At 39.3% G+C, this 12,242-nt stretch overlaps 1 protein-coding gene across 10 annotated transcripts in view; it reads left to right on the top strand.

Moving 5' to 3' along the window:
- Positions 1–12,242, top strand: part of BCLAF3 (BCLAF1 and THRAP3 family member 3) — a 67,203-nt gene that overhangs the window by 24,287 nt on the left and 30,674 nt on the right. For 9 of the 10 annotated variants that reach the window (XM_068533981.1, XM_068533977.1, XM_068533980.1 and 6 more), the window contains 3 exons: positions 1,548–1,622; positions 4,935–5,504; positions 5,881–6,534. In XM_068533981.1, coding sequence (XP_068390082.1) covers positions 1,582–1,622; positions 4,935–5,504; positions 5,881–6,534 — 1,265 coding nt within the window. In that variant the 5' untranslated portion in view covers positions 1,548–1,581. Of the gene's footprint in view, positions 1–1,547; positions 1,623–3,403; positions 3,477–4,934; positions 5,505–5,880; positions 6,535–12,242 lie in introns of those variants that run through there. The other variant, XM_068533978.1, reaches the window with a different exon arrangement.

Below are 12,242 nucleotides of genomic sequence, written 5' to 3'. Positions count from 1 at the left end.
AGAGAATGGACTTGAGGATATGGGGAGGGAGAAGGGTAAGCTGTGACAAAGTGAGAGAGTGGCATGGACATGTATACACTACCAAACGTAAAATAGATAGTAGTGGGAAGCAGCCGCATAGCACAGGGAGATCAGCTCGGTGGTTTCAGACCACCTAGAGGGGTTGGATAGGGAGGGTGGGAGGGAGGGAGACGCAAGAGGGAAGAGATATGGGAACATATGTATACGTATAACTGATTTACTTTGTTATAAAGCAGAAACTAACACACCATTGTAAAGCAATTATACTCCAATAAAGATGTTAAAAAAATGTTAAAAAAAAAAACTGAGGAGTACTGAAATGTAAATAATAGTATAAAAGATTATACCCAAATCATGTTTTTTTTAAATTCAGCTCCTAAACCTATCAGTTTCTTTTAAAGCCTGAAAAATATTTTACAAATCAAGTTTAGGGCTTCCCTGGTGGCGCAGTGGTTGAGAATCTGCCTGCCAGTGCAGGGGACACGGGTTCGAGCCCTGGTCTGGGAAGATCCCGCATGCCGCGGAGCAACTGGGCCCGTGAGCCAGGGTTGCTGAGCCTGCGCGTCTGGAGCCTGTGCTCCGCAACAAGAGAGGCCGCGATGGTGAGAGACCCGCGCACCGCGATGAAGAGTGGTCCCCACTTGCCGCAACTAGAGAAAGCCCTCGCACAGAAACGGAGACTCAACACAGTCATAAATAAATAAATAAATAAATAAAAAAGAACGTGAATTTCTTTAAAAAAAAAAAAAAAGCAAACTGGGCTATTCACTTAAAAAAAAATCAAGTTTATATGTCTTTTAAAATTTACTTTTTTGACATTATTTGTTTTAGCAAAAAATCAGAAGCAAACTAAATGTCTAATCATGCTTAATTAAGTTTTGGTATATTTATCTGATAGAAGTTAGGTGGCAATTTAGTGTGATAATTAGGCATTGTAATTCTTATTATCCGACAGTTTTAAAAGTAGGATATATCAAGTATTCCTAAAGACGTTGACTGTGATTATATGAACGTAACTGCGATTATATGTACATAACCAACAGCGAAAGTTGGGAAGGGGTCGTAGTGGTTGTGCTCAGATAGAGGAATTCTGGGGAAGTTTTTCCTCTTTTTGAAACACTTATTTAGCAGTTGCTGTGTGCCAGGCAATATTCTAAGCTCTTTTCATGACTTAACTCAGGGATCAACAAACTACAACGCATTTGGGGCCCTTTGGGCCCTGTTTTTGTGTGGCCCGAATGGTTTTTATATTTTTTAAGCATTTTTTTTAGAAGAAGAAGATAATGTTATAGAGACCTTTATATGGCCTGCAAAACCTAAAGTAGTTACTCTCTGGCCCTTTACAGAAAAAGCTTGCTGACCCTTGGTCTAATTCATTTTATCCTTACAACATTCCAATAAGGTGGGTCCTATGAGGAAACTGAGGCACAGAGGGCTCAAATTACTTTTTGTCAGTGGCATTCACTGTTTTTAGAGCATGTTGCAGGCCCTTTCTACAAACTTGCTAATACTGTGTTTCTTTGCAGTGTAAAAAGTGGATAGTGGCTCACATGTCAAAGGATGGCACGGTCACGCTCTAGATCCCCCAGGTGGAGGCACAGGTGAGCAGTCCTTAGTTTAGCAGAGTAAGCATGGGTTTGGGATGTGCTTCAACTTTGAAATTCACCAGTATTGTTAAGAACCTATTTTAATAAGCTCGTGGACTTGGTTATTCACAGTAGGTGCTTTATAGTGATCGACGTTGTATTTCTACATTCTAGGACCTGACAGCTTTCTTTAATTATGGCTGGCAGCTAGAATTAATCCATAATAAAAGAAATGCAATGGCCACAGCAAGGAAGACTGAGAAACACCTTTGAGAGTGTTATATATTTTGCATCAGTAAGTGGTTTAGAACTCTTCAGTGTATATTCAGTTTAATTATTTTCATAATCAATATGTTTGAAGAAATTGGGAGTTTCCTATTTCTTCTTCTTCATGACAGAATAATAGAATTTTGAACAACTCAATTATAATTCAACTCTCCTCTTTGCTTGTTGGTAGTATCAATAGTGTATATAATTAGATTGGAACAATTTAACCAGTTTTTACTGTATACCTGCTATAGGCAGGTTCTGGGGCTACAAAGGCAAATTTGAGTACAGGGCCTCAGCAAGCACGCAGCCTGGCTGGGGAGATTGACACCATAGGCAACTATGATACTGTAGGAAAAGTGTGCTACTGACTGGGACAAGGTATTCTGGATCCACAGGGAGGGAATAGTTCTGCTTTTGTGCAGGGGAAGGAGGGATACCAAGAAAGTCTTCAAAGAAGAGATGAGATTTTAGATGGCCATTTAAGGATGGGTAGAAGTTTTTTTTTTTCTTTTTTTTTGGCCTTGTCGTGCAGCTTGTGCACTCTTAGTTCCCTGACCAGGAACTGAACCTGGGCCCTCGGCAGTGAGAGTGCGGAGTCCTAACCACTGGATTGCCAGGGAATTCCCAATGATGGGTAGAATTTTTAAATGCAGAAAGAGAGAAGAAAAGTATTCCAGTTAAGGGGATGACAAGAGCAAAGGTACAGAGCTGTGAAAGTGACTAGTACATTTTAGAAGTTTAAAGAGGACTACAATTACATACGCAAAAGACAGATCAAGATTTTTCATGTTAATACGGCTTGGTCATGATGCTTGTTCTTTATGGTTCTCCAATGACTAATCAGTAATTTCTTCAACAGGTTTCACTTTGTAGTTCACAAGACCAAATTGTAATGGGGAGGAACTTCAGAAAGAAAAGGGAATGCAAAGAAGCAAATGGCTTGAACATGGAGGGCCTCATAGAGGTCATTTTGTTTCACCCTTTTGTGGTAGGCTCTGGTGAAGGGGCACAAAAGACCCTGCCAAGCTTAGTGCCTGATTTCTGGATGCCTTCTCAGGACTCTTTGTCACCAACTGTAAAGGGTCTGATATCTTACCCGACTTTCAAGCTAGCACATTAGTGTGTCACAAGGCACTTTTGGATCAGAGACAAAAGCCTTTATTACTCATATGCAGCAGGCGACTTGAGCTTCATGTTCCTGTGCTCCCCTTACCTCTAGTCCCCTGAGGGTGGGCGCTGCTGACATAGCTGAGGAACCCGAGCCCCATTAGGGACAGCAAGCAGCCCTGCCCAGCCTTTGCCTTGGAGGAGACATTATCTTGTTATCCTAGACAGCAAGCACATTGGCCCTCTGCCCCTTAGGGAAGCCCTATCCCCATCTTCCCTGGCAGTTTGCCTTGGAACAAAAGCTCAGGAGGCATGCAGAGCACAAGACATCCAAGGAGAATTGCCTCCCAACAGACTCCTTGGGTCTCTTTTGTCCCTTTAGGAGAACTGAAAATAATAGCCACCATTCCAGCAATCTCCTTCAGAAGAAAGGGGCTCTGTACAATAGAACGCTGAGATGAAATATAATACCAAAGCAGTATTCCATGTGAGGTAAGGATTAAAGTAAGAGATTGAGTTTTTCATCAGTCTGGAAGACCTCAGCTTCTGGCTGCCAGCTTTTCTCCTTAGCAGTGGAAGAGATGAAGTCTTCCAGGAAGTCCTCAGAGGCTCCAGTTGCTTCTTCCTGTGAAGAGGTGCAGCCAGCTGGATGACAGAGTTTCTACTTCAGCTAAATAATGCACTTGCCAGCACATCTAGCTTGGTGACTCTAAAGGGAGATATTGGCAATTCCAGTGTATAAATCCCAGTATGTACGTGAGGAAGATAAATCAGCCTCCTTTCTCGTAGGGAGGACCCAGACATGTCACCAAAAGGAAAGGCTTTTACTCCTGGTTACTCCAACTCCGTGGCAGCTGCTGCAGAGGGGGCGATAACAAAAGCTGCAAGGGTAGCTGCCTCATTGGTTAGAAGACATTAAACCCTCAGGGAGGAAATTGGGAGATTGGACAGGTCAGATGGGAGGAAAGGTCCCCAGGTGCCAATTTGAACTTTGTTGTGTTCCAGATAGTGTCACTCCTCTCTCTTAAACTGAAGTCTGGGTAACTCAGGCTGTTTCCCCAGATACTCCTAGGAGCCTTCCTCCTCAGTTGGAATGAGAGGCTCCATGTTGGCAATGATGAGGTATTGGAGAAGGTAGTTACAGAAAGGATGTGCTGTCCCTGGAGAGCATTATAGCTGCATTAAAGCACACATTCACCAAAGTTACAAGTTCTGGTTCAACAGCACACCTTTCATTTTATATGTAAGGGGACAGGTCTGGGAAAGAAAACTTATTTATGTTAGTAGTATTTACGGAGGGACTAAGCACGAGGTCCACATCTTAAGGCCCTCTTCCTCCCACCCCCTCCACTTGCTGTTTAAGGATGTAGTTTTTGCTCCTTGATATAAACTTAGTAGAGAGAATAGACAATCAATTGGGGAAACTGTGGGGTCAGTTTTGGGTCTGAGTTTGGATTTATTGTGCATCATAAACTCTTGGAATCTAACTTAATTTCAGAGATTATGTTCAGTTTTCCAGAGACTCTCCTACATATTTACTTGTGTGAATCTAGCCCTCCTTCTGCTTATTTCTTACTTGACCATTGAACCTGATGTAAGCGTTTGTTGACTGGCCCTTTTGCCAGAACTTTGCTGTCAGCAATCTTCCAAAATAGATCCTGCTGCGTACCTAAGCTGGTCCTCCTCCAGCAATATGGGTGTGCTCAGCTCATTTTGATATGCACATGGGGTACATTAGTTCAGATGAAAAGAGTATGCTTGTTGAATCGGGCGGAAGCATGATCAGACTCCCAAGTGAACAATTTAGAATGCAAATATCGCAAATTGATGAATTTAATTTGAGTGGAAGAAGCAGGGAAAAGCAAATGTTTTATTTGGGTAAGTCATGTTAAGACAAACTTAGTCTGTTGTCTTTGAATGGGCTAAACTTTTCTGTATTTGTTTACATAGGTCTTTATCACCAGTACCTAGAAATTCTGAACACTACAAGCAAAGACCTGAGCAGTATGGCTATGAATATAGGAAGGATCCAAAAAGACCCGTCACTTGGAGAATGGACAATGAGAAACATGGACAGAGTAAACCAAGGATTCCTTCTCGTGAAACTATACATTACCGATCTTATGAACATAGATCATCTTCCCCAAACATAAGAAGAAACTCTTTAGAAAATTTTTATACTTATAAGCCTCCCCAAGTATATTTACCAGGAAGAGGGGATGATAGTAACAGAAGATCTCAGTATATGCCCAAATACTCAGAAGGTGTACTCTACAAGGAGAACCAGAGGAATTGTTATCCCCAGAAAGTGCAAGGAAGGTATTTTCCTGACGACCACAGAGTTAGAGGAAGTGGAAAAGGAGGGAAACCACCTCTGAGGTCAATAGCAGATTCTTTTAGATTCGAAGGACAGTGGCATGAAGATGAATTGAGGCACCAGAGGATACAAGACGAAAAATATTCTCAGTCACTTAGAAGAGGCTCTGAAGATTTTGAGAAAAGGAGCTCTTTTCAGACGAGGTATAGGAAAACATTAAACCTGGGTAATTTGAGATAAAGACTCAAGTTAAAAAGTCTGTTTACTTTGTGGTTGAAGATAACCACCTTGAAAAGCTTTTGTCTAAAAAGATTAAAAGCATTGTAATGTAGTTTTGGTCTACTGGTAGTAGTGAAGTGTTTATTTTTAGAGTAAATCATGTTGATGGCTAGAATATTAAAAAAAAAAAAAGATGCTATCTTCCTAAGTGCCTTGTGCATCTATGAGTTGGCTTCAGGGATTGTAGGTTAACTTGCTACTGTGCTCTGCATTTAAAGCCATGTTGCCCAACATTCCACACACATAAATTCTCACTTTCTTCTCTCTAGTGCAAGTGTAAACTGCTTTATGTCAACACAGGTATCCTGAGGATCGTGATTTCAGAAAATATGGACACACATCAAAAAGACCTCAAGACGTGGAGAGGTATGAAAACAGAGAGCCTGCCAGGAGCCCACAGTGGAAGTCCAGGCATTTTCTCCCTTCTTACCAAGAGAAGAAAGATCAGTGGAACCTCGGACCCCAAACTCTTCGATACGCTCCGAGGGAATTACCAGAGACCAGTTCAGCAGCCAAGGCATCCTGTGACTATCGCCACAAACATCGTAAGACCTCAGATGGGGACCAGGACTTTTATGATGGAAGAACTCAGAAGTACTCTAAGGAGGAAGATAGAAAATTCGGTTCTCAAAAAGGCCCTGTAAATAGAGAGTCCGATTGCTTTAATGCTGGAAGAGGGAGAGAGACTGAAGGTGGGCAAGTCAAAGAGCCTTTTAAGCCATCTAAGAAAGACTGCACTGCCTGCACTCATTCAAATAAAAGCGACGTTGGTTTGAGACCCGGTAATGACAAACGGAAGGACAAAATAAAGAAAGAAGGGGCTGGCAGAAAAGAGAGCAACTCTTCCCATAACCGACTTGATAAGAGTAAAAAACTTTCTGACTCGAAACCTTCATCTGCCATTCTTAGGAAGAAATCACTCACAGTTAAAGTAGATGTGAAGAAAACATCCAGGTATTATCTTTGTTTTTTTCTTAATGGTATGCAATAACTGTTTCTGCCACCTTTATTTGAAGCTTGGAAAATAGAATTAATGATGTGTTTGGAGTTCGAGCTAGGGGGCGGGGATTGCCTGGATTTTTCAAAAAAGCCCTCTAATGGGGATGAATCCCGTGATTAGTAACATGGGGTGACGTCATGTCTGTTCGTTTCCACGTTTGTATCTCAAGATGCTTTTTGGGTGAAGGGCATTCTATGGAGTTGTTCCTCTTCATGAATTTACATGTTTTTATGCTGCCAGATTTTCTATATCCACGGATAGGCTGGGTGGTGCTCAAGGAGACCTGTTCCTTGCTCAGTTTCTCAGAGCCTGTTTTCCCTGTTGCCTGAAATTCAGAGAATTTTTGACCTGGAAGGGAACTTAGCAGACCCTGATTTTATAGAGGAAGAGATTGAGGCAGTGAGAGATGAAGTGACTTATCTAAGTCCGTGCCTGGGGCTCAAATCCACATGTCCCCTTGTGACTCAAGGAGGTGGATGACTTAATGTGGTTCTTGCTGCCGTCTCAAAAGGAGTGGTGCTCAACCGACTAGCTTCTCCGAGGTAGAGGAAATTAGGCTAGAGTCTAGAAAGAGGCCTATTTATAAGACATTTGGTTTAGCTCTTGATTGTTTAACCAAAAAGACTACTTTTGTAATAGGTTATATTCTCCTACAGTGGATTGCATGCTTTTTTCTATTATGAATATTACCTCTTTATGGATTCTGAGAATAATAAGGCACTGACACTTGGATGTGTCAGCTAAGTCTGTTTGTTACCTTAATACACTACCAGTATGTGAATTAAAAAGTGAAGGACCATGTTGATTTGGTGTATTTATGTTCACCATTGACTCATATCTGTATTTGAATCAAAAACTAGAGGGAACAAAATATGATGGTGGGGGAGGTAAACCCACAGTCTTTTTTTTTAAACAAAATATATTTTGCTTCTTTCCTTAAAGTTAGATATGGCAGTCCCCCTCCCTGATATTTTTCTTACATTCATTGTACTTGCAAAAAATATTTTAAAATATACGTATGTATATTTATATGTACACAGAAAGAATTTATAAATATGATTATATTACAGAAAGTCAGACAAATGGAAGGGCGGGGGAAATCACCCATAATCCTGCTATCCTAGGACAATTTTATTAATATTTTAGTACAGCTTCTTTTGTTATTTTTCTATGTATACATGGTTGTCATAATGTTGTATTAATAATTTTGTATTTTATTTCATATAATATGTCTTAAGTCATTTTGTGCTATTATATTTCCTACTAGTTCTTAGTCTTAAGAGCACAAAAGCTGCTGTAAGCATCAAGTTTAAGGATGTTACCTTAAGCTTTTTTTCTTTCCAACGTTATATTATGAAAATGTTCAAACATACAGAAAAGTTGAAAGAATTGTACAGTCAATGCCTATATACCCACCACCTAGAGTCTACAGTTAACATTTTACTCTACTTCTGTAATCACATATCTGTTCATCTATCATTCCATCTTATTTTTTTGCTGCATTTCAAAGTGAAATGCAGATATGAGTACATTCCCCTTTAAATATTTCAGTATTTAATATTTGTTTATAGTTTTTTTCCTTTTGAGGTAAAATTACATACAATCAAATCACAAAAATCTTGAATTTTAAAATAAAAGTAATAAAATCAAATCACAAAAATTTTGAATTTTTAAATAAAAGTAAAAAAATTTAAGTAAAAGTAAAAATCTTGAATTTTTAAATATTTAATAAAGTGTTTTATACTTAAATTAGAATTAATAAATTGGCTGTAACATTTTTAAAGAATGCTGGAGTACCAATTTTGAAGGATTTTATTTTAGTAGACCTCATTAGAGATGCTAAACACTGTTAATTTTATAATTTGATATTGAGAAATAGAAGCTTGATCTTCATCCTGTGTCACCAAAATGAGCTTCCTAAAATTGAGGCTGCTGTAACTTTTGTTTTAAATTTATAAACTGTCCTTTTATGAATTTCATGACCCATTAGTGGGGCCTGTCAGTACATGTTTGAATTACCTGTCAAGGACCTGTAGAACGGCTTGTGTAATAAAGAGCTTCACTGTTAAGTCCTTTCTATTCAAAGACTTGAAGAATAAATAACTTAATAAATATATGCACCTTTTCAGTATGGCAATGCATCATAGTCAACAAAAATCTTCCTCTAGGATTATAATCATTAATTGATGAATGAGTTGTGGAAGAATTTTGTGGGGTTGGATTTAGTTATGTGTGGACTGATGAAATGTCCATAAAACAAAGGTAGTTAATACCCTCAATAGAGCCACGTTCTCAACTGCTAACATAAATTAGGTTTTCCTCTGCTTAACAAGATTAAAATAATCATAGAGTGCAGAGAGGTTATTTGTTGGTTAAAATCTAGAGAGCTTTATGCACTTTTTTGGAAAGACTATGATGGTTCATTTTATGCATTTGTTTACTTTCTTAGCTTTGGTCAAGTATTGATATATGCTCTTCCAGTTATCAATGCAGTTGAAAACATACGGTTATCACCTAGTGATTTTTCTAGATTCTAATTTGCATCTAGAATAGCAGTAGGTAGACACAAAGCCGATATTCTAGTGACCTACTTTGTCAGAAGCTGCGTTATCAGAGGTAGAAGTTACACAAGAGCCATAATTATATATTTCAGAATGAAGTTAGGGAGTCACAATATGAAAATCTGTACTAAGGTTGTTATGAACCCCAAACACTAACTGTTGTATACATCTGGAAGTCTTGGGGCAGATGAAGGGAGTTTTGGTTTAATGTTGGGTGGAGCAGGTGAGAGACTGAACCTTGGTCAGGCTAGGAAGGAGGTGAGAGGGAGGAGGAGAGCCTGCCAGTCTCCGGAGAAGAGTAAGCTGGGGCGGGTGGACCTGGACCGAGGCTCCTTTGACTTCTCAGGTGCTGGGACTAGGCATCTAGGATGAGAAGGTTGACTAGTGAAGTTGATGTTAGACTGAGTGCCTCAGCCACATTTGTATTTAATCCTTTATTTCTCACTGAAGAGATATAGAGAGGGCCTCCCTACCCCACCCACCCGGTCTTTCCCCATACTGAAAGGGGGATGAGGTGGGTGATGAGCCCCAGAAGACACTGGAGCCCACATGCTCTGAGGAAACAGCTGCTGTCTAGGCTGCAGAAGAGTGAAAAACCACAGCGAGCATTGAAGGAAGGTAGCCTAATCACACAAGTTTACCTTTGATGGGCATTTGGCTGGAGGCAAAATAAGCTGTGGTGGAGATATTTTTGTGATACACATACCTGCTACCTTGCTGTTATGTATCACAAAAAAACTAAGGTTTTTTCCCCCCTAATATTTCTCATATACATTTTCTAAAATGAAAAATTAATTGAGAGAAGGTTCCCTTTCATTCCTGTGTTTCACTCTAGCTTCTCTTAGTGTGTCTTAGGGGTCCTAGTATAGGGAGATAAACATTCTGTTTGATGTTGGGATGCATAGGTTTTTGACTTCCAGTGGGTCACTGAGCAACTCTGTGACATTGGGCAGGTCACCTGGCCATGCCTTTGGGGCCCAAATTAACCGGTAGTTCTTCCTGGCTCATATGTTGATAACTATTGAAGCTGGCTTGACAGGTTCATCATAGGATCCTCTGAACTTTTGTATATATTTGAGATTTTCTATTATAAAAAATGAAAAATTTTAAATTTAAATTGGTCTAAATTAAGAAAAAAATTTTTAAGTAAGCTAAGAAAGGTAAAAAACAAAATTAAATTGGCCTCAGAATTTTAAGTCTGTCATCTTTTTAGCTGAAACTCACCATTTCATATTGTCCAAGTCATTTTCCATTTTATCATGTATTCCTTCAGCGGGTATTTTTTGAAGACCTACCCTGTGAGACAATCTGTTAGGGTGCCCTGGGACTGTGGCTCCACATAGGATTAGGTTTCTTCTCCTCTGGTCTTATAGACCATGGGATGATGTTGGTGATACCACGGCACAGTGGAGTGATGTGTGAGGTGGTGTGCGACTCCACCATCCAAAGAATTGAGATTTACAGCTGCTAGGGTTCTTCATGATGATGTTTCAGGCTCTGAAGATAAATCCAAAAGAGAGCCCTGAGATATGTCTTAAATAATAGCAGCACCACCAGAAAAAAATAATACCTCTTCATATAACAAAAATCAATCAGATGGATACATTTCGGGGTGTGGGTGTACACGTGTATGTATTTACTTATTTATTTACATCACTAACAGCCATATATCCAAAACTGCTCCAAGGTTATGAGGGGCTTACAGATATTCTTTAAAAAATTAAACCCCTCTAACAAGATGGTTTTAAGTGCCTATTTTTAACTTCTCAGAGGAAAAGCTTCCGTCTGACTTTTCATGCTCCCTGCTCTCAAACCAGCCCTGTCGAGACGACTCCCTGCCAAGGCAGAAACATGGACGAGTGATTATGCCGCAGGTTGATGCCACTGATGTGGTTTCCTTGACTCATCGGAAAGACTTTCATTAGAAGGCCCATATCCTTTCTCTCCTCCTAATTTGCTCCAAGCTTCTCACTGTGTATCTGATAACTAGTAAGAGACATTTAGTGAAATGTCTAGAAGCTAGAATGCTAGAAGCTAGAATGGCCCTGCAACAACCTCCACTAACAAAAGAATTCCAAATGCTCTCTGTTTAAAGGGGTTTAATGGTACAAAAAGCCTGTTCCATGCCCAAAAAACAGCTTTAAAAAAATTTTTACAGGAGAAAAATAAGATGTTTAAATGGAACTATAAAAATGATCTATCTATAAGGGGAAATCAGTTGATAATGGTTTTTATTGCAGTCTCAGTTTCTCCCAAGACAGAACCAGCTGATAAAGGCTTCTAATTTTTCACCAGATAATTAGTAAAATTTACTTGTAATTTTTTATTACTGGCATAACTCTCACCCCCCCTCCAAGTCCAACTCTCAGTTCATAGGAGTGCTGTGGTATACTCTGAAGCTACACTTAATTCCTGAAATTTTAGTGTTTAAACTTGTTATCAGTTAAAAAATGTACTCTAGAGACACCCCACAACAAGATTTTTAATAAAAAAATATCAGTGATCATCCTTCGAGAAAATACACATGAAAATAGTATAACCTGAAATTTATTTTATTTTATTTTTTTATGGCCTTTATTATGTTGAGGTAGGTTCCCTCTATGCCCACTTTCTGGAGAATTTTTATCAGAAATGGGTGTTGAATTTTGTCAAAAGCTTTTTCTGCATCTATTGAGATGATCATATGGTTTTTATTCTTCAATTTGTTAATATGGTGTATCACATTGATTGATTTGCGTATATTGAAGAATCCTTGCGTCCCTGGGATAAATCCCACTTGATCGTGGTGTATGATCCTTTTAGTGTGTTGTTGGATTCTGTTTGCTAGTATTTTCTTGAGGATTTTTGCATCTATATTCATCAGTGATATTGGTCTGTAATTTTCTTTTTTTGTAGTATCTTTGTCTGGTTTTGGTATCAGGGTGATGGTGGCCTCATAGAATGAGTTTGGGAGTGTTCCTTCCTCTGCAATCTTTTGGAAGAGTTTGAGAAGGATGGGTGTTAGCTCTTCTCTAAATGTTTGATAGAATTCACCTGTGAAGCCATCTGGTCCTGGACTTTTGTTTGTTGGAAGATTTTTAATCACAGTTTCAATTTCATTA

Source organism: Eschrichtius robustus, chromosome X (assembly GCF_028021215.1).
Source record: "Eschrichtius robustus isolate mEscRob2 chromosome X, mEscRob2.pri, whole genome shotgun sequence".
NCBI lineage: Eukaryota > Metazoa > Chordata > Mammalia > Artiodactyla > Eschrichtiidae > Eschrichtius > Eschrichtius robustus.
Note: the sequence above shows the minus strand (reverse complement) of the source record. Positions and strands in the feature narration are given on the sequence as shown.